Source organism: Poecilia reticulata, linkage group LG14, assembly GCF_000633615.1.
Source record: "Poecilia reticulata strain Guanapo linkage group LG14, Guppy_female_1.0+MT, whole genome shotgun sequence".
In the NCBI taxonomy this organism is placed as follows: Eukaryota; Metazoa; Chordata; class Actinopteri; order Cyprinodontiformes; family Poeciliidae; genus Poecilia; species Poecilia reticulata.
Window position 1 is genome coordinate 2,756,387 of NC_024344.1, and position 18,870 is coordinate 2,775,256.

Genomic DNA, 18,870 nt, shown 5'->3' on the forward strand with positions numbered 1-18,870 from the left:
CTGTTTGTCATTCTGTTTTTCTGCCTGTTACTCACATGGAATCCAAATCAAACCAAACAAGAACCAGCCAGTTACCGTTTCCAGCTGTCTTTCCCCATTACAGCCGCAAAAATGTTTCCTSTGAATTAATTTCATGAATAATTTATTTAGTTTTATTCTGTTAATTGAAATTAACAGAGTAAATCTTCAAAGGCAAATATTTTAAATCAGAGCCTMCAATTTGAGTATTTCTCAAATTTATAGATTAACATTATTTTGTTAGTCCTTAAARTAAGCAGCGTGCTTCAAAACTGGGATGCATTTTATTGCTTAAACATAAACAAGTCATTACAAATCAAGTTGCTCAAATGTTTCATTCACACAGTCAGCTTTGTGTTTTGTTCTTTAAGGGAGATTAGGTTTATCCACGGTCCAATTAGCATTTCTAAAAAGACGCTGTGGTTGCTGACGTTAAACATCACATGATGTGAAGCTGAATTTTCCTTACATTTCTTCTCTTAACAGCCAAACAGATTAGAAGGCTTATGAAAAGCTTATTTTTTGCTTTTTGAATCACACAAACACGGGTTTGACAGAACCCATCAGAACCTCCTGGACAGCTTGGAGAAGAGCCACGGCGTTCCATTCATCTTCACGGTGATGGGTTGTAAAGTCCTGGGAGCCAAGCTGAACCCAGACAGTGTTGGTAAAGAAATTWCTTTATCTTCTCCAACAACAGCAAACCACTTTACCGTTTACATCTCATCCACACACGTTTGACCTGCCAGTCAAGATGCTGACCTGTCAACTGGAACAATGAACAGTTCCATTTTCATTCGAGGRGCTCTTTGACAAAATGACAAGCAGCTGCTGCAACCTAACCTTAATCCTCAAAAGGCTTCGTTTTCACCAGTTTTAAGCACCKTGGAGGAAAATAAGAAACGTACCATATTTGAAAGATGAGTGGATTTTGGTATGAAGGCTGCCTGTCCCAAAGATGATGCAGAATTTTCAAAGAAATGCAAGTTTATTTATTTAGCACCATTCATACAAAGCAATCCAAAGTGCTTCACTGGACATCAAAGGAAAGACAGAAAGAAAAAACAAAGCATAKCCATAAAAGCATTGCATAAAAGAAAAAAAAAGATGTTAAAATACGGAAATTAAATACATAAAAGAACCAAATGTCTCAACCAATTTATTCGTCTGATGCTTTCATCAAAAGCTGTGAAAACCAAAAAATGTGTCCAATTTAAAGGAACCAACATATTCTGCACCTTTCATGTTTTCAGGTGGTTAGTAGAGAAATATGTCAGCCCAGACCAATTAGTTTTTTTATTGACCAATAGCAAAATTACAAAATCTCTTCTTTAACAAACAGAGCAGTGATTTAAAAAGTRGTKTGAGATTATATACTTTTCCTGGTGATGGTCAAGACTGAGGCAGGAGGATCCAGGATTTTCTGTTTGGACAAGAAACCTTWGTCACATAAAGTCAATTTAATAATAGACTTKATGTGAATGTTACAGCCAGGTTCCTCCTGTGTCCGTTAGCAGCATTGACTCTAGTTGAGCACAGATATCAGTCCTCACCTTTTGGTTTGAGGGAAAGTCAGTAACACAACACAAGCGATTGTCTACGTCATCCAGGAGGAGCGAAAGCTGCAAGTTAACGATTTGATACAATCTGTTGAGCTTAAACAGACTGGAAACTTTTTACACTAATCTGAATAATGAGCTGAGTGAAGAGCACTAATTAGTTACTAGGATTAATGCCATGTCTGCTGTGTGACTCCGTCTATTGTTTTCCACTCAATTTCTGAGAAAATAGCTTAAAAAATTTAAGGAATGATTGCAAATAATATATAAAAACTGTCTTATTCATTCTAAAACTTTGCGGTGATGGATTTCAGATTGCTTAACCATTAGGCAATTCCACACAGTAGACAGAATGAAGGAAAAAGTTTAAAAATATTCCCATAAAAGCACAACAAAATAAACGTTTAAACAACCTTTTTTCCTGAAGTTTTCACACTTCAGCACAGACTGTGCAGTTTCGTGTGGATCCACTTGTGGAAGCCGTCTTAATGACGACCTCAGATCATCAGTGGCCCTCCAGAGCTCAGAGTGAACAGATAGATTCATGTCTGTTCTCAGATGTTTGTGAGCACAATTATGAGAGTAGAGCCATTGAAAGGAGAAGTAGTTCACAATGAAATTCATGGTTTTTAAACAGTCGTAGTGTAAAACTCCACCAAACCCTCTGAGGATGGCTTGTGTGTCTGGAGAGCTGGGTGAGCATATCCTCCAGTTTCTTGACATTTTCAGAGTAATGAGAAGAGATTTCCTCTTGTGTCGGTAAGACTGTTTTTCTGTATCAGTTTCTAAAAATGTCCTGACCTCTATGAGATAGTCTGTCCTCGATGCTGTGACATTTCACACAACAAGAAAAGCGTTAGCATTTGAGAGAGAATAAATGTGGTAAACTTCCTGCCCAGGAACGTTTGGCCATTCATACTAGAACTGAAGGACAGGGACGATATGCAGACTGATTCCTTCTTTCTTTTATCTATGTTTTGTTCTTGCATAAAAAAACAGAATGAAATCAACACAATAGATCGCATCAGCATTTCAGAATATGTCATAATAAAGCAAAGTATTTCCATATTCTGCCCCTTGATGATTCAGGAGAAAAATGCAATTCAATGTGTTTGTTTTTGAAGCATCGATCTAGTCAGTAACAAGTTTCAAAGGCTGAGAGACAAGCAGGTATATATTTTTGTGTGTGTGTCTGCTCTATTTGTGTTTGTGTGGAAGGCAGACAGAGAGAAGGAGAGACAGGCTGCAGTCAAAGAGTCCTGAGTGTGCTTTGTGTGCAAATCAGAAGGTATCTGCAGGCGCTCCCTCCTGCTTTCACCGTCAGGGGAAGGTTTGATGGAGAAGGCCTGTCATGCAGCATCAGGATGAACCGATTTATCTAATGAGCAAACTCACATGTGACCAGTTACTGACATATTTATCATGATGATAGTAACTGTTAAATGGAGTGCAGTAAAAACCTTTCAGAACCTATGATTTATGATGCAAGGTAAACAATAATATCGTCCTTTCAAACTCATATTCATCTTCCATTTATTGAATAATACGTAGCATGCCACATGTCCACAGCATTTCTTCTTAAATTTGATACAAAGATTCTGCTATTTTTTTATCTTATGACCAGCCTTTTCATTTTCAATTCAATCCAGCATATTCAATATATGTTATAAACATCATCTGAAGGCACTGAACCACCTAAAGTCAAATCARTTAGCAAAGACKTTAGCACAGAGGCAGCTAAGACAAAAGCAGAAAGTTGCTGAAGAGTGATGAAGTTTCATTTTGAATSCATCCATCCATCCATTTTCTTACACYCTYGTYCCTCAGTGGGGTCRGGAGGGTTGCTGGTGCCSATCTCCAGCTAACGTTCCGGGCGAGARGCGGGGTCACCTGGACAAGTCGTCAGTTTGTCGCAGTCATTTTGAATGCAGGCATACCTCAATATGAAGCACAGTGGAAAAAAGTTTCCAGCTTCAATTTTATGGTTATAATGTGAACATTTATTTGGTGATTTTTTTAAGAGAAAACTTCATATTTGATGACCGTCTGGTAGAGGAGAAAGTTGTGTTAGAGGATTTCATTTTTATATGTTGATTTGAATTGTTTACTACAATKTGAGGCTGATCAGATGTTTAATGTGTTGGTGCTTCACAACATGCACTGAGTGATGCTGTAATTCAAACCATTTATACATTTTTTAACATTACTTAAAAAGTGTATTAGAAAAACTGACACAAGTGCAAAGTTGATACAAAAGCAGCTGATCTTTAGTATCAAAAAATGGAGTCCAGATTTTATTACCCCGTTGATAAACAAAACAGTAATTAATGCTTGATTGTGCAAAAGAAATKAGATTAACTGAAGAGTCAACAGCTGAGAGATTACATGAATGACAATAAAAATGTTTCTAATATTTACTTATACTTATACTTATATTGACTATTTAAAATAAAACAGGTGTCTTAGTTTTTAGTTASTCTTTGATCTGTGTAGTGCAGCATTTATTTTTAATTGTTGCCTGTTTGACCAACTAGAGGCCCAACATTTAAGACAACATTGTGACTTGTTGTCACAGTCAACTTACTAATCATCTTCCTTCTCAKCACATCCTCWTCACCAAGATAGTTCTCTCATTTTTCTTAGATCAGAAATCAAATGTTTTGCTGTTAGTCTTCTTTTTCTGACTCTGTATTTCAGTGAGTCACCCTGTCCTCATTTTGATCTGTAATGCACCATATGTTTTGTTCTTCCATCTCCTTCTGGCATCAACCTTTCACTGAACTCATCCTGCATGTTTTCTAACCAATGGGAGAAATGGTTACTGGAAAAAAATGGTGTCGTTTTTTTTAGTCTGATGCAATATTCCCTGTATTTTTGCAAAATTGTGAGGTAAAATCCAGACTAGCAGGCTGTATGAGGTTTAGCAGTGTGGCATGAGAGATAACCAGTCAGCCTATTTCTCTCTGTCCCTTTTTGCCTCTGATTAGGCTCCATTTCTGTCTGTCTGCGTAATGAGACTGATATGCTGGTGAACAAAGGCCCAATTTAAGGATAATTAGAGTGGGGATGGAGAAGAAAAGAGAAGAAGAACAGGGCAGCAGGTAGGTGAGCAGAGTTGTGAACATGGTCTTGGAGTTGATGCTTCTCTTCTGACTTTAATAAGCACTGAGGCAAAAGATGCTGCAAAAACACCAACTTGACTTGAAAATCAACATAAATCAGCTTTGATWGAAACCAGAATTGAGGAAGATGATTTATCAAAGACCTAGCAGTCACTGTGATTTCCTCTATTGATTTTTGATTGAGTTGTGAAGCTGGTTAAAGTGCTAAGATGTCCTTGTTGCAAACAAATCTTGAAGAAGCAAATCATCATGATGATGAACAGAATGCTGTAGGTGGATTGTTAYGCTGCCGTTTCAAGTAGCATCCAGTGTTGATTTKAAGGTTTTAATTCTCAAAATGTGGAAAATATATCATCTAAAGGAGCGTGCTTTTGTATTTAGCTCTCTGTTTTTAAACATTAGGCTCAGGTTCGGTAGCCAAACCCAGGCATGATGACTCCCAGATCTGTAGAATCAAGGAATATGACCTGTACCAAAATGTAAAGCAGGTTAAAACATCTCCAAAAATCTGGACATCATGTCCCAAATTCAAAGAAATTTAACAACACATGTTGAAATTCGTTTATGCTGACTTTTTAGTTTAAATGAACTAAGTTCTAATCAAGTCAATCAACATTTTAGGAATAATGGCAAATTCAACTGCAGAATTGCCCAGAGMTAATTCAGCTGCTGCTTCCATCACATTKAGTTTCCTGTTCCTGATTTCTGAGAGCTGTGAACCAAACATGGAAGTAAGTCAGATTCCATCCTGCCACCAGCTTCACTASATAGAAAATCACAAATAACTGAATGAACACACCTAATACACACAAAATGGATAAATCTGTTTGTACTGCTTGTTATTTTTAGCATACAGTTTGGTGCCTGCAGCTCACAATTTGTTAACTTTAAAAATCTGACTGGCATCCAAAGAGGGATTAAACCCACCGACCCGGTTTTAGTTAGACTGGTGAGCTGGCAGCACTGKGTSAGACAGGCTGCATAAAGGTCACAGTGGTTCTGGGTTAAGTGCAGCAACTGCAGCTTTTAAATGTGTTTTGATTTTTAAAGCGTATTCCGTCTCATTCATATTTGTCCGCGGCTGCATCTGTTTATTTGCTTAAGAAAAGCYGTAGTGTCTCCTTTTGCTTACTGTCTGTCTGCTCATATTAAGATGTTGCAAGATAAGTAAAGTATTCATAATACTGATACATTTATTTACAAGCGTGTGTCTCCATAAGTTTCTAAAATAATGAGCCAGAATTATTTTTTTTCTGTTTGTAGCGGTTGCACCGTGACCGAGAGAGYGAAGCTTTCATCCTTTAACCCAGACATTTTATCGTAAATAATTGAACTGTATTCAGTGTATTGAATATTGTATGTACCAAACCCAGCAGGAGCAGCCGAGCAACAGTAAGTGTTCATGAACTTAGCTGACATTGCTCTAAATGAGAGAAGGAAACTAGGTCAGAAAAGAAGTTAGTGATGCTCCACACACTTAGAGATGCATGATGCATTAACGTTGAACATTTATATGCTGATTTAATGAAGGTAACTCCCCGCTGTCACAGAAAAACACATTTAAACTTAACATGAGCTGCTGGTTCCTGATGGTGTTTAATTAATATAAGGCTGATGTATTTTTTTCATTAGATTTTCATTTTGCAGCTATTAGAGGAAATCCCCATTGTTGTTTTGATATCTGCAACACAGGATCTGTGCAACGATCAAAGTCCTTTATAATTATTTAKAAATGATTTTTAACCATTATAAGGAAGTGATCTAATTCAATGGTTCACATCAGGGATGTTGTGATATGAAAGTTTCTGACAAATGTCAATAATTATTAAGTAATTATTAAGGTAAAGCTGAAAAAGAAATAAGTTTGCAAAAAAAATGCATACAAAAGGTTCTAATGTCTACACACAAAAATTTGAGCAAAATAAACAAAAACTTTTTAACTTTTACTTTTTTTTCACTATAATTGTCTTGAATTATGAAACTCATTTTAATATCAGAGGTCAGTAAAATCAAAAAGTTGCTTTTTAATGATCATTAAATTGTTAAGATCTTTTAGCATTTTATACCAGTTTGATGCTTTGAATTATTTGGGTTACCACAAATTACAGCAAGTTTTCCAGAACAATCATTTCCACCATGTTGTTCTTGGTAACATGGACAGAATTTGGCTCAGGAGATTTTCCACAGACTTTAAGGAATCTGGATTAAATCTATTCACTTCTTGAAATTGTAAAAACATTTAGATGRCTCAAATTTTAGCCTGATAATTCTGCAATGTTTGAAATTTGTTTAACTTTTTTTATTTATTTATCAAAAAAGCACCTTTTTCAGTCTTTCTTAACCATTTTAGTTTCCACCCAAAATGTCATTAAAATCCCCTTTTGTTCTCTCAAACACAATATTGTTTTCCATCTTGTCTCATGCTGGGATCGACTGGTGATCAGTCCAGGATGTAACCGACTCACCCAGTAGCTGCTGGAGAGGCACCAGCCCCCTGCTGCCCTGCAAGGAGGATAAGCAGGTTTAGATAACGGATAGACGGATCTTGTCTCCTGGGTGTATGGTAACACTCTGGTAATTTGGTTTTAAAATTGTACTATATATTAAGGGTTGTAAACGTCATTATGGTATCCAGCCAGATGCCATAAGTGGATTGAGATTGATTGAAAACACAAAGGAAGCAGCTGGAACTCTCCCTCACAGGTTTTGGAAATGAAGGATGTGAAAATGTGTTTGAGCCTAAATGTCCCCAAACAACTAACACTTTTCTAGGTGAAATATTTCAATCCAACTGTGTAAAAATTCWGAAAATTTCAACACATCACAAAGAAATGGACCATGAACTATTAAGCTTAAAAATTAAACACAACCTGACTTGTTATCTTTTGCCTCCTACTGTTTGCTGCAGCATAGCATCTGTCTGTGGTGTGAATAAGATCGGTAGAAAATCAGGCGTGGTTTCCTTTAGGGATGCCCCCTAGTCGCCACAGCCCACAGAGAGCCAGCCTCAAGCTTGATAMTWCCAAATATTATCACGGTTCTGTTTTCATTTTTCTGCATCATTTCTTAATGTTGCAATTATGTTTGTTCAACTGGACTTGTAATTTTTGTGGTCTAAAAAAAATTAAAARTTTTTGTTGGTTATAAAAACTGAATTAAGGGGAAAAAAATCTCCTGAAGGGATTTCCTCCCTATGATGTGCAGACATGGAACAGATAAACTTGACAAAATGGACAGAATACAGAAAATGAGTCAACAAGAGATTTAACAAAACATGAGATTAAGGCTGTTGTTGAACTAGGTCATTGTACTTGTTTTTATTCTTCACATTTTACTCTGAACACATTTGTTTATTATGGAAGTTGAAGTGTAACGTTAACAATTTATATAACAATTGATTTTGTAAGTGCTGGGAATCTCAAACCTATAGTTGTAAGAATTACCAATAAAACGGAAAGATAAGCAGACTTTTTAGATAAGCCACATTTCTCTTTGGTTCAGTGTGTAAACCTTTTRCTGTATCCTGCATATCCAAAATGATGCAGGATATAGTAAAAGGAGTGCATCACAGCCCTGAGGTGAAACCCTGTGTGTTCACCCATCCCCCACTTATAGTGTGAACATTTGATGTGGAGGTATAAAAGCTCAAACTGGGGCTGAATAACAAACCGTACGCATGTGGCAGGTGTAGCGTTGCTTTGATGAATCCACCGCCACAGCGTTTACCTGGCTCCCCCTCCCCATGCCTCTAATTCCCTGTGGGTGTCTTCTGCTATTTCTCTCCTCTTTCCTCCTCCCTGCTTTTCCTCCTTCCCCTYGGGGGGGCAGACTGCTGAGAGACAGCCTTTTCTCTGACAGCAGGRGAGACAGCTGAGGAGAGAGATGGAGGTGTCGACCACACTGATGGMCATATGTGTGTGGCTTGTTTGGAGTGCGTGTTACTTTTAAAGTCCTCCTCCGGAGCAAAACRAACGTTTGCAAGAAAATATTTATATACGTTCAAATATTGAGGGAAATCATGCAAATGTAGCACTATACTCATCAAGCATTTAGTCACTGGGAGAGTTGAAAACTGTTGGAGGAAAGGTGAGTAATGTTGATGGTAACATCATTTATATTTTTAGTCTAAGTGTTGCCAACCTTTCCATCAAAAGAAGGGCTAAAAACGGCTATTTACCTTGTTTTGCATAAATGAAATCACCAGCTGTTTTTCTTCACCTGACCTCCTCAAATCACAAGTCAGCGTGTTGTTGTAAGGTCTGCATAAGCAACCATCTGTCCAATTTATCAAGAAACAGAGTCGGGCTTGTTTGGTCGCCTGCATGGTTGTTAGGCTGTGAATATTAGAGGAAAAAAGGGCAAAACTGAATCGTTTTGCTGTTGCTGAAAAGCAGGAGAAAGCTTGAGGGTTTAGAATATCTCTATTGAAGGTTTATGTGTGAGTCTTTTTCTTTACTTATAGGAAATAACACTAAAAATTCACTTTCATAGACAATTTTAATATTAGCTAACCCCAAATAAAAATGGACTTTTAACAAAAAAATGCTGTTTATTTTATGGCCCAAACAAAAATGGAGAAAACATGTAGTCACTGCTCATGCTTCTACTATTTATGATGTTTAAAATATGCTAAACTGAGAATGAGCATGGTATCAGGAATTTGTCYTTCCTGTATTTGCTTTTCTTTCTAAAAGCTTTTGAGTTTCTTGCTGCTTTACTGCAGTGAAAGTAACACAAAACTGATGGCTTCACCTGTCTAATTAAGAAAGAAGTCAAAAAAGGGGCCTTATCTTGTGTTCCCAGAGAATTGTGTGGATGAATAAAACATCCAGCAGACATTAAACGCACATTTTCCTTGTTCTCTCTGCGTCAGTCACAAATCCTCATTATTGTGGAAAGAACACACGTAGGAGGAATTTAATTTGAATGTAGCAAAATAATAAAAAAACAGCCACTGCTGATCACCTTGGAGCTACATTAGAGGCAAACATTAAATAGGACCGACAGACGCTCAACACAGGTCACAGCTTGTTTTATTCTCAATTCAAACAAAGAGCAGGGACAAGGTTGCACACTGAGAAATTACGTCAGGTATCAGCACATCTAACGACATCACAATATCTCACTGGAGTGCTCTTCACAACATATCCAACGTCACAAATTGTGGGGAACAGAAGCGTTACACAAATAAAATGTAGCTGCAGTTGAAGCCCATCTATGAAGGTAACAGTACACAGCAGAAGAGTCTTGGCGAGAGACAGTTATGTACAGCACACCTCATTTTTAAAACATTAACATCATGTTTCAGAAAACTACAAGCCTTGCAGCAGAGGCAAAATGTTCAGAGATCTAATCAGAAAATATAACCTGTTACTACGATGTATACACACAAAGCTAGGCTCAATGCAAAATGTATGTACACTTTAGGGGATGGCTGGATTTATGGCACAGAACACTGAAAATTATGATTTTAGTGTACAAGTTATCAAACATCAACAATAGACGCATAAATGATCTTCAACTGGAGCAGGTATGAATGTGGCTTATAGGCTGAAGAGATTTTCTTCAAATGCAAAGCCAGAGATGTGGACAAGAAATGTTTGTTGAATACAACTTAAAAAAATAAAGAAAACAGGAATTATATGTGCCAACAGTAATACTTCAAAACATTTGAGAAACAAGAGTAAGAGAGAATCTACACTAAAGGAACATGACATTTCGCTGTAACTGGTGGCTTTATGGCAATCACTTACAAAACATTTATAAATTAGAGTAAAAATAAAACAGAGTAATAAATTAGAGGAAAGAGTACAAAGAGCAATGAGTGGGCAGCATGTGCATGTATGAACTTTAACTGGGTCTCAAAGTTAATTCCTAATGAAAATGATCATACAGGTGGGCAGACATGTTCAGGTTATGTCTTAGCGCGTGTTCATGTCCCTGCATGTCCACAGAGCTCAACTTAAAGGGAACTGAACTTCCCAGCACTTCATTTAGACGAGAAAGGAAATACCTTCAAGAACAAAGAAGTTCTGTTAGCTTCTGTTCAAGCACTGCTGTTGCAATGACCAAAAATGACCTAAAATCTACGCTGAATCAATGTCTGCATGCAGGATTTTACTCTATATTTGTTGTTTCTTTTGTCTACGGTTCTAAATATTTACCAACTTGTCTGTGTCTCTGCATACTAATCTACCTTCATTTTAATTTTGTTTTTATTAAGTTTTTGTTCATGTGATTCTGTTCACATCTGGCAACCATTGGTTCAGCGAACTCAGTGGCCCTCGCCACTCAGAGGTTTAGCTTCGTGGCCTGCTGCCCCTCCGGGCAGCCAGGGGGAGACAGAGTGCGAGGTGGTCTGCTTGGCCATGCTGTAGTGGCTGATCACCGTGTAGAAACGACCCCGTGAGTTGGCATCTTGAGCAGCATAGTAGGCCTCAAGTGATGCAGGGATGCACCGCTTATGCTGTGAGAAGAAGAAGAAGAAGAAGAAGCATATTTAGGCATTAAATCAAAGTATTTCTTCCCTGCACCTAATTTGGACCAATTCCTCCATCAGTTCCAATGTCATTTCAACAGATTTACCATTACTATAGTGCAAGGGTGGGCAATCCTCTAAGGTTGCCTAGGGTGGCACTCGGATAAACGTTTGCTTGTCTAGCTGAAATAAATATGGAAAAATTACAAGATAAATATGACAAAAGTTGATGTAGTGTACAGCTACTAAGCCCAAAACAAACAGAAAGATGAACTGTTAACATCTCATCTGCACATTTCCTTCAGTGTTTATATTTTGATTATTTCCTTGTTGGTCTTGCCATATTCTATTCAGTCCCCCGTATTCATTATTATGCAAAAGGTCTTGCCATATGCTTTAATTCCTTTGTATTTAGTTTCTTAGTTTATTCTTGCATTTTGTTCTTTGTACATTTGGATTTTGATTTCTTAGATTAGAGCTGATTGTCAGTTTCTTTAAGTCTCAGTTTTTCCCCAGTGTTCATCAATCAGCTTCCCTCAGTCTGGTAGTTTGCTCCAGGTAGTTTTCCATCCCCCAAACTCCCTCTGCCTTCACTCTGCCTCAGCTGGTTCCCATCTGTCTCTCATCAATTCATCTGGTTTGCTTTGTCATTTCCGTCTCTCCTCAGTATTTAAGTTCCTCATTGGTTTTACTCTTTTTTTTCCATTTAGTTCAGGGTTCTTGGACAGTCATTTATGTTCTTGTAAGTTATTTGATTAAATAATGCTGCTTGATTTTAACCTATGTTTTGCTCTGCATCTGGGTCCTTCCCAATCACAGTCGTGTTAGTTTCTGTATGTTATGCAATCAAGCACTAAGGAAATGTTGTAGATATATCTATGTAGAAAACAACTGCTATTTTTAAACGCATGGCAGCTTTACTGGATTTGAGGTCAGGATTAGTGAGAAACTTCAATCTTTCTCCCTCGATATTCTGGCTTTAATCTAACAAAGGACTAAAATGTAATGTTTTGTACATTAAAGCCAGGATATATTGAAGGACTTGGAAGGTGACCTCCTCCATGGCTCAGTAACTTGGTTCTACATCCGTTCAGACACCATAAAATAACAGTTTTTACTGCAACAAATTGTTGAACAATGCTGCATCTGAGAGCTATTTTCTTTTCACCTCAGCCTATATAGAAATCCATCATTTTATGCTGATTATTATAAAGCAGCTACAGGGCTGCAATTTCTATAGCTATAGATAATAACTTCTGGCTGCAGATTTAATAGTCTGCGGCTGTTTAGTAAATTAAACCTGATTACACAGGTCATAAGAAAGTCTCTGGTTGTCTAGAAACCATGAGTCTCCTCCTGTAACTTAACCTCTGAATACAAAAGTAGGTCAGGAGTAGTTTTTTTATCTGCTCTCATAAGGGACTGAACTCACCCTTTTTTCTTTATTTAGATAGGTGACAAAGGAAAGATGGTGAAAGTCAAGGGCACAGAATTGAGGGCTTTGCTCAGGGACACTTCTGCTAGCTACAAGTACAGCTTGACAAATTACCATAGCTTAAGTGACTTTTAAGGTACGCTTCAACAAAGAAGAAAATCATCGTGTCTTGATTCTGTGGTAAGTTTTATTGATGATGTACACTGGTTTGATGTATCCTTTGGTCTGCCTGGATAATTCTGCAACCTTCCTAGGAAGCTTGTTTTTAGACCCAAGTGTTTGATATACGTCATGTCCTCATGTCCAAATGTACAGTTTTCACTTTTGGGGAGCAATAGTAATGATATTACAGTTTATTACAGTTTATACAATGAAGAAGAGAAAAAGAATAGAACTTGATGGAAGGTGGTTTCTGACCAGAATATGAAAACGGTTTTTATCCTTGACGTTTAACAAATTAGCAGTGAGTAAACAGCAGATCTTCCCTCACTGTATTTATGTAAAACAAGCCCTGCTGTTGCTTTTCTTCTCCAAATGAAATGGACATAGTTTTCTTTCTCTGCTGCGTTGTTGACCGCTATACTGAGAACAGTAATGTCCCCAACAGCATGCCAAAAAAGAAGACAGAAATCTGGGCAATGCACAATTTTTTCCCAAGGAATTTATTTTCAAAATTGAAAAAATCCTGTGGATCAAATGAGTAATGTATCAAAAAAAAAACCAGAACTAAAACTGAGCAACATAACTGCCTCCTTTCCATTTCATGGCACTCAAGTCACTGACATGCATGTGATGTTGCTTCTATTTTTCCTTTTCTTTACATGTTTCACCTCAAAATGCCTAACATTTGAGAGATCATTCAAAGCTCTTACCTTATAAATGAATCCTTCTGGGCAGGCGTGGTCGTAAGTGAAAGCTTTATAAACCACCAGGAACACGATGCAGGCGAGGAAGGCCAAGGCCAGGATGATCAGAATGGTCACCTGGAGGGGAAACAGACACATGGTCAGTGTGTCTGTCAGAGCAGGACGGCGGATCTGGTGTGTATATGCAAGACAGTTAGAAAAATGGAGTGTGTGCACTGGAGTGTGTCTGGAGTGTGTGCACTGGAGTGTGTCTGCATGCTGTCATTATAAATGGTAAGATGCTGCTGACTGAGGTCAATGGCTCCTGAAGGCCAGGTGTTCTGCTGGATATCTCAAGATGGGATACGGTTTGAAACTACCTTGTTTCTATTAACACTACATGGTTCAGTGAAATACAACATATAAAATCACTGAGGTGAATCAGAAGACATGTTACATCTTCTTTAATCCTCTTGTTTTGATTTTGTTTGTGTTTGATTTTTCTGCAGGATTTCTCTGCATATGCAGTGATACCACATGATGAGCATCAGCCACCTTTAAAACATGCACTCTAACAAGGTTGGCAAAGCTTTTGGAAAACACAAACAGACTATCTCAGATTCTACCGCCGTATTTTGTAGTTTGCATATGGTGATTTTTCACATATTTATCCCTCCTTTCACTTCAATCACGCCTGGAGTACACTTCTAACAGCCCAGTTTAGACTATTTACAGACATACAGATGTGCTCCTTACTGTACTCACTTGAATAATAAAACTTTAACTACATGACATTAGATTCACTCGTGTACCTCTCGAGACTGCAAAAAAATAAGTCAGGAAATAAGGAAGCAATAACTTGAAATGTATTTATTTTTTATCAAATTTATACAGTCATGTTCAATATATTATCTCTTCATTCAAGGATTATTTGTTAGATATGGGCTTAAATAACTTTTAAGGCCACATGTCTATACGTTTTTAAATGGTTTGCTGTATTAGTCTAATCTTAAATGCCACGTTTTCATTTGCTGTAAGTGGAATAATCCTAAAGGTTTGAAAACAATTTTTGTAAATGATCTATAAAATGTGCTTCATTTTGTGAATTTAGCTACTGAAATGAAATTTCCAGTAACTTTTCAGTAATATTCAATTATAGCAATAGATTATTGTAAATTACAACATCATTTGCATGTAGCCTGACTTCCTCAAATTTGAACTTTACCCTACTTGAGCTGCTTTTACTGAAGGTAACTATAAAAGAAATTGTCTATTTTGACAGGTCGGTGGTGGATTTCCAAAATATTGGAAGTGTGTAATCTGACTAGACTGTCATGCCACAAAATAAGATACTCCTATCAGTGTAAAATATTATTTTCCCTGGTAGACAAGATAACGCTGCTGTTGGCTATATTTTAAAAAGGGAAATGTCCCTTTAAATTTTCAACATGCCATCCTGATTTCATAAATTAGAGTGAACATTTAATTAAAATTATGCAAATCAAGTTCAAAGGATAGCTGTAGGTACGTGTGCAGTACTGAGTTATGATTGCATTTTTTCTTATCCTCAAAAATAAAATGCGACTTCAGATTTTGGTTGTAATACAGCTGAAGAAACCAATTTTCCATGCATGGCTGGATATTTCTAATGTTCTGTTTTCCATCCTTGACTAGTGCTGCGGCCATTTCGCATTACTGCTCTGCACACAATCTGTCACAGTGAGATGTCAGAGCAATTACACAAGTAAGATCATCAGTCTCCAGCAGTGTTATGAGGGCGGACAGGGACATGCACGCTAAGTGACTGTTACCCGGTGTCAACTGAGGGACACGGCTCTCACCCTTGGTTGCTTCTGACACTCCTGCAAAATTACATCTCCCCACATCACACAGTGCCATACGTTAAAAGGATGCATTTAAAGTCACTGTGACCCGCCTTTTGAAACTACAGCAGACGGGAAGTGACTGATTAAGACCCGCTCAACAGCTTCTTTTGAATCGATCGATAGTGATGGAAATTAAATGTCTTATTAAGAAGAGGGATTATAGTAAAGCCTCTCAGATCACTGAGGACGCAGCAGAAGTGTTTACTGTCTGTGTTTTGCTTAGACACATAAAATAAAGCCTCCAGTTATAAATGACTGGGGAGATTATTCACGTCTGTGTACAAGTAGAACAGAATAAACCTAATCTGACTTCATCTATATATTTGCAGTGTTTATGTCAAATAGTCAAATATTGGCCAAATACCAAGACCACCCACAGCCTTCTGAGTATTATTTTTCAATCATATTCCAGTACCTGTTTTATAAAAAAAAAACGTAGCATATTATACAATCAGCACAAACAAAACCACCTTATTTTTTACAAAGTATTTAATGGCATTTAAAGATGGGAGACGGTGACTGTTTTTAACATTAAAATCAATGTTCATCTTAACTGCACCTTCAGTCGAAGCAACACCTCATACATACTTCACCACTTGTACTAAATAGTTGCTCAAAATTCCCTATTGATGGTGCTGTGGTCATGTGGAGCACAAATCCATAAAAAATGTGACCTTTCTCTATTATTCATGACGCGACTGAACTCGGCTGTAAACCTAAGGATGTTGTCAGAGCATCAGCACAGCTCAGAGATTATTTTCTCCATGCACGATATGACATTAATCTTCAGGCCCCTTGTTTTATTCTTCAGGATAAAACAAAGAGAGTGGACACATTTAGTATCACCAAGCAGAAACCATATATAGGAGCAAAACCCAGGGGAACACTAAAAACAGATACAGGAAAACTGCCTGGAAACAGAATCATAAACTATTTCCCATGGTGCCGTCACTCACGGCACCAACACCTCCATCGCCACAAACACAACCTACTTACTGAGCATCACAGATAACAGTTTGCTTGTCTTGAATGCAGGTGGAAGCACATAATGTGTGCACTAATCAGACAAGAAACAACGTAAAAGTCTGCCAGCACCAGCTGCTGAAGAACACGTCTCTCATAATGTTACAATGTTTGGTGCTTTTGGGGTGATGCCGATACCCTAAATACAGTGTTTGCAACAACATCCACAGTGGTTGATACTGGTCTCATATGACCAGAGCGTATTCTCCCAGTGGGCCACTGACTTGTTTTAATGAACTCCAGCAATTTTTTAACAAACTCCAAAGTGCTGTTTTAGTTATTTTTTTCAGGTGTGGAGTCTTTTCCCATTCATTGGCGATGACTGTGGCTACAGTGTAGATTACCCCTGTGTGTGTGAATGTGTGTATGAATGAATCAATGATGGTGTAAAGAGCTTTGGAGACTTTGAAAAATGCAACAAGTGGAAGATGTTTTCCTAATTCCAGGTATTTGTAAATACTCTCTGTCCTTGGCTCATGAACAACTCGTAGGATTTTTTTGTACTTCTCAGTCAGAAACTTGGGCCTGGACCATATTGTTACAGCTGGTTGATGGATACATTTTGTTCTTTCCTCTCCTGGATTATGTTCTAAAAGTTACAACCCTGTTAACCTTTTTGGTTAAAGGGGCCTGAAAGAGCAGTTTGTTTAATTAGACATCTTAATTACAGATTTTCATTAAAACGGCTAATTTATGGTCAAATAATGAACTGCATTTTAAGTACTCGCATTTCAGCATTTTTCTATAAATCTTTTAAACAGTTTTTGCATCTCATTTTCTTTGTTTTTAATATACATTCCTTGTTTCAGCTTTAGTCATAACTTGATTTATAGACTAATTCACTACCTGCCTTTTTTCCCTAAACTACCTCAGTGTGAATCAGTTTTTTTTATAAATCCTAGTGAGTGTTATCAACAAAATTCACTCTGCTTGAATTATTTACAGCTTCATGATAAATCAAAAGTTCAAAGGCATTTTCTAAATGGCTTTTTTCACAGCCAGTTTTCACCAGCAGTTCACATATGATTGGCTTTCTTTTTTTCTTAATAACATCGTGCGATAGCACGCAACGCACAACCCACGCTTTCACCGCTGTAAGCTGACGGGCCATATGGAGCAGCAAACACCTCCTCATATTCTCTCAAGGAACAAGAGAGTGTGCGTGTGCGTGTGTGTGTGTGTGTGCGTGTGTGTGTGCGGCTGTGCGAAAGGTGAAAAAGAAAGGTGGGAGTGTGACAGTAGAGAGAAACTTATTTGATAAACTGAGTGACAGAGAAGGCAAAGTGAGATATGAAAGAGCAGGAGACAAAGACAATAAACCAACAACAGAAAGGCAGACAGTATGAGATCCAGAGGTAAATGGAGATTGCTTCATTTTTTGGTTGCAGCTGTGAAGTGTGGACAGGCAGAAAGGCAAGCTAGAGGACAATGCTGACGCAAATTTACCTCCTATTGACAATAACACATTTCAAAATTTCAACAAAAACCTTTGTAAAAAGTGAAAACATTCAAGCAACATGGATACTTCTGCAAAACACTGCATGCTTGTAAAATAAGAATGCATTACGTATATATTAGCTGGATGTGAAATGAAATGTTTGGACTTTTATGTTTAGCCAATATAAAATCAGACCTTTCATTGTCAGAAACAAAACTGAAGAGCTTAAATGAGATTGACCAAGTTAAGGCAAAGGCCAGAATGTTACTCTGACTCAACATCTAAAAGCAGACAGACTATGAGCACAATGTCCTTTTAAAAGGTAATTATAGCAATCAGACCTAATTTAGGTTCAATATCAATTCACCAGCAATCACCCTTTTCTGGACAACAGTTGTGGTATTGATTGAATGTAGACCCAGAACGAACAGTTTCCACCAACATTTTAACACATTTCTATTTGATTATCTTGTTTTGAGGAGTTAATAGTCATTCATAATTGGACAGATGTGGATAGAATATCAAAATGAAAGCAGTACAATTTGTGTCAAAGAGATTTTCATTTCAGAGGCTGTTAAGTTCAGCAACTAGCATAGTAATAAACACTCATTTTAAATATGATGATGTCTGCTGTTGGATAAGATGCTTAATATGAAAATACAGAAGGGATATGACTTCACTGCAGTTGTTTAAAAAAAAAGGAAGGGAAAAAAGGAAGTTATAATGAGCAAACTCTGCTCTCCAACTGGGTGGCATTATGTGAGAAAATTATCTTTACAATTAGTACTTATCTGTTTTGTAAGACTGTGGAAATGCTGGTTTTATGTCCAAACAGTCAAGATTTACAGGTTTTCTGATAAAGATTTTGGGGAATTTTTAAGAAACGGTAAGTTAAAACCCAATACTGTCATGAACAGTGTTAAAATCAAAGAGAAAGCATTGTGTTTAAATACAAATCAACGATTTGTTAAGCATTATTGTTCTTTAGAACAGTGAAGATGAGAAATCAAGCCTTGGAAATGAAATTGCTAAAGTTCATTTTTCCCTACTAATCCAGATCTGGAAA

At 37.4% G+C, this 18,870-nt stretch overlaps 1 protein-coding gene across 1 annotated transcript in view; it reads right to left on the reverse strand.

Moving 5' to 3' along the window:
• Nucleotides 1–9,714: 9,714 nt before the first annotated feature.
• Nucleotides 9,715–18,870, reverse strand: part of nsg2 (neuronal vesicle trafficking associated 2) — a 31,434-nt gene continuing 22,278 nt past the window's right edge. The window contains exons 4-5 of the mRNA XM_008426954.2: nucleotides 13,485–13,595; nucleotides 9,715–11,165 (exon numbers count right to left, since the gene is read on the reverse strand). Coding sequence (XP_008425176.1) covers nucleotides 10,974–11,165; nucleotides 13,485–13,595 — 303 coding nt within the window. The 3' untranslated portion in view covers nucleotides 9,715–10,973. The remainder of the gene's footprint in view (nucleotides 11,166–13,484; nucleotides 13,596–18,870) is intronic.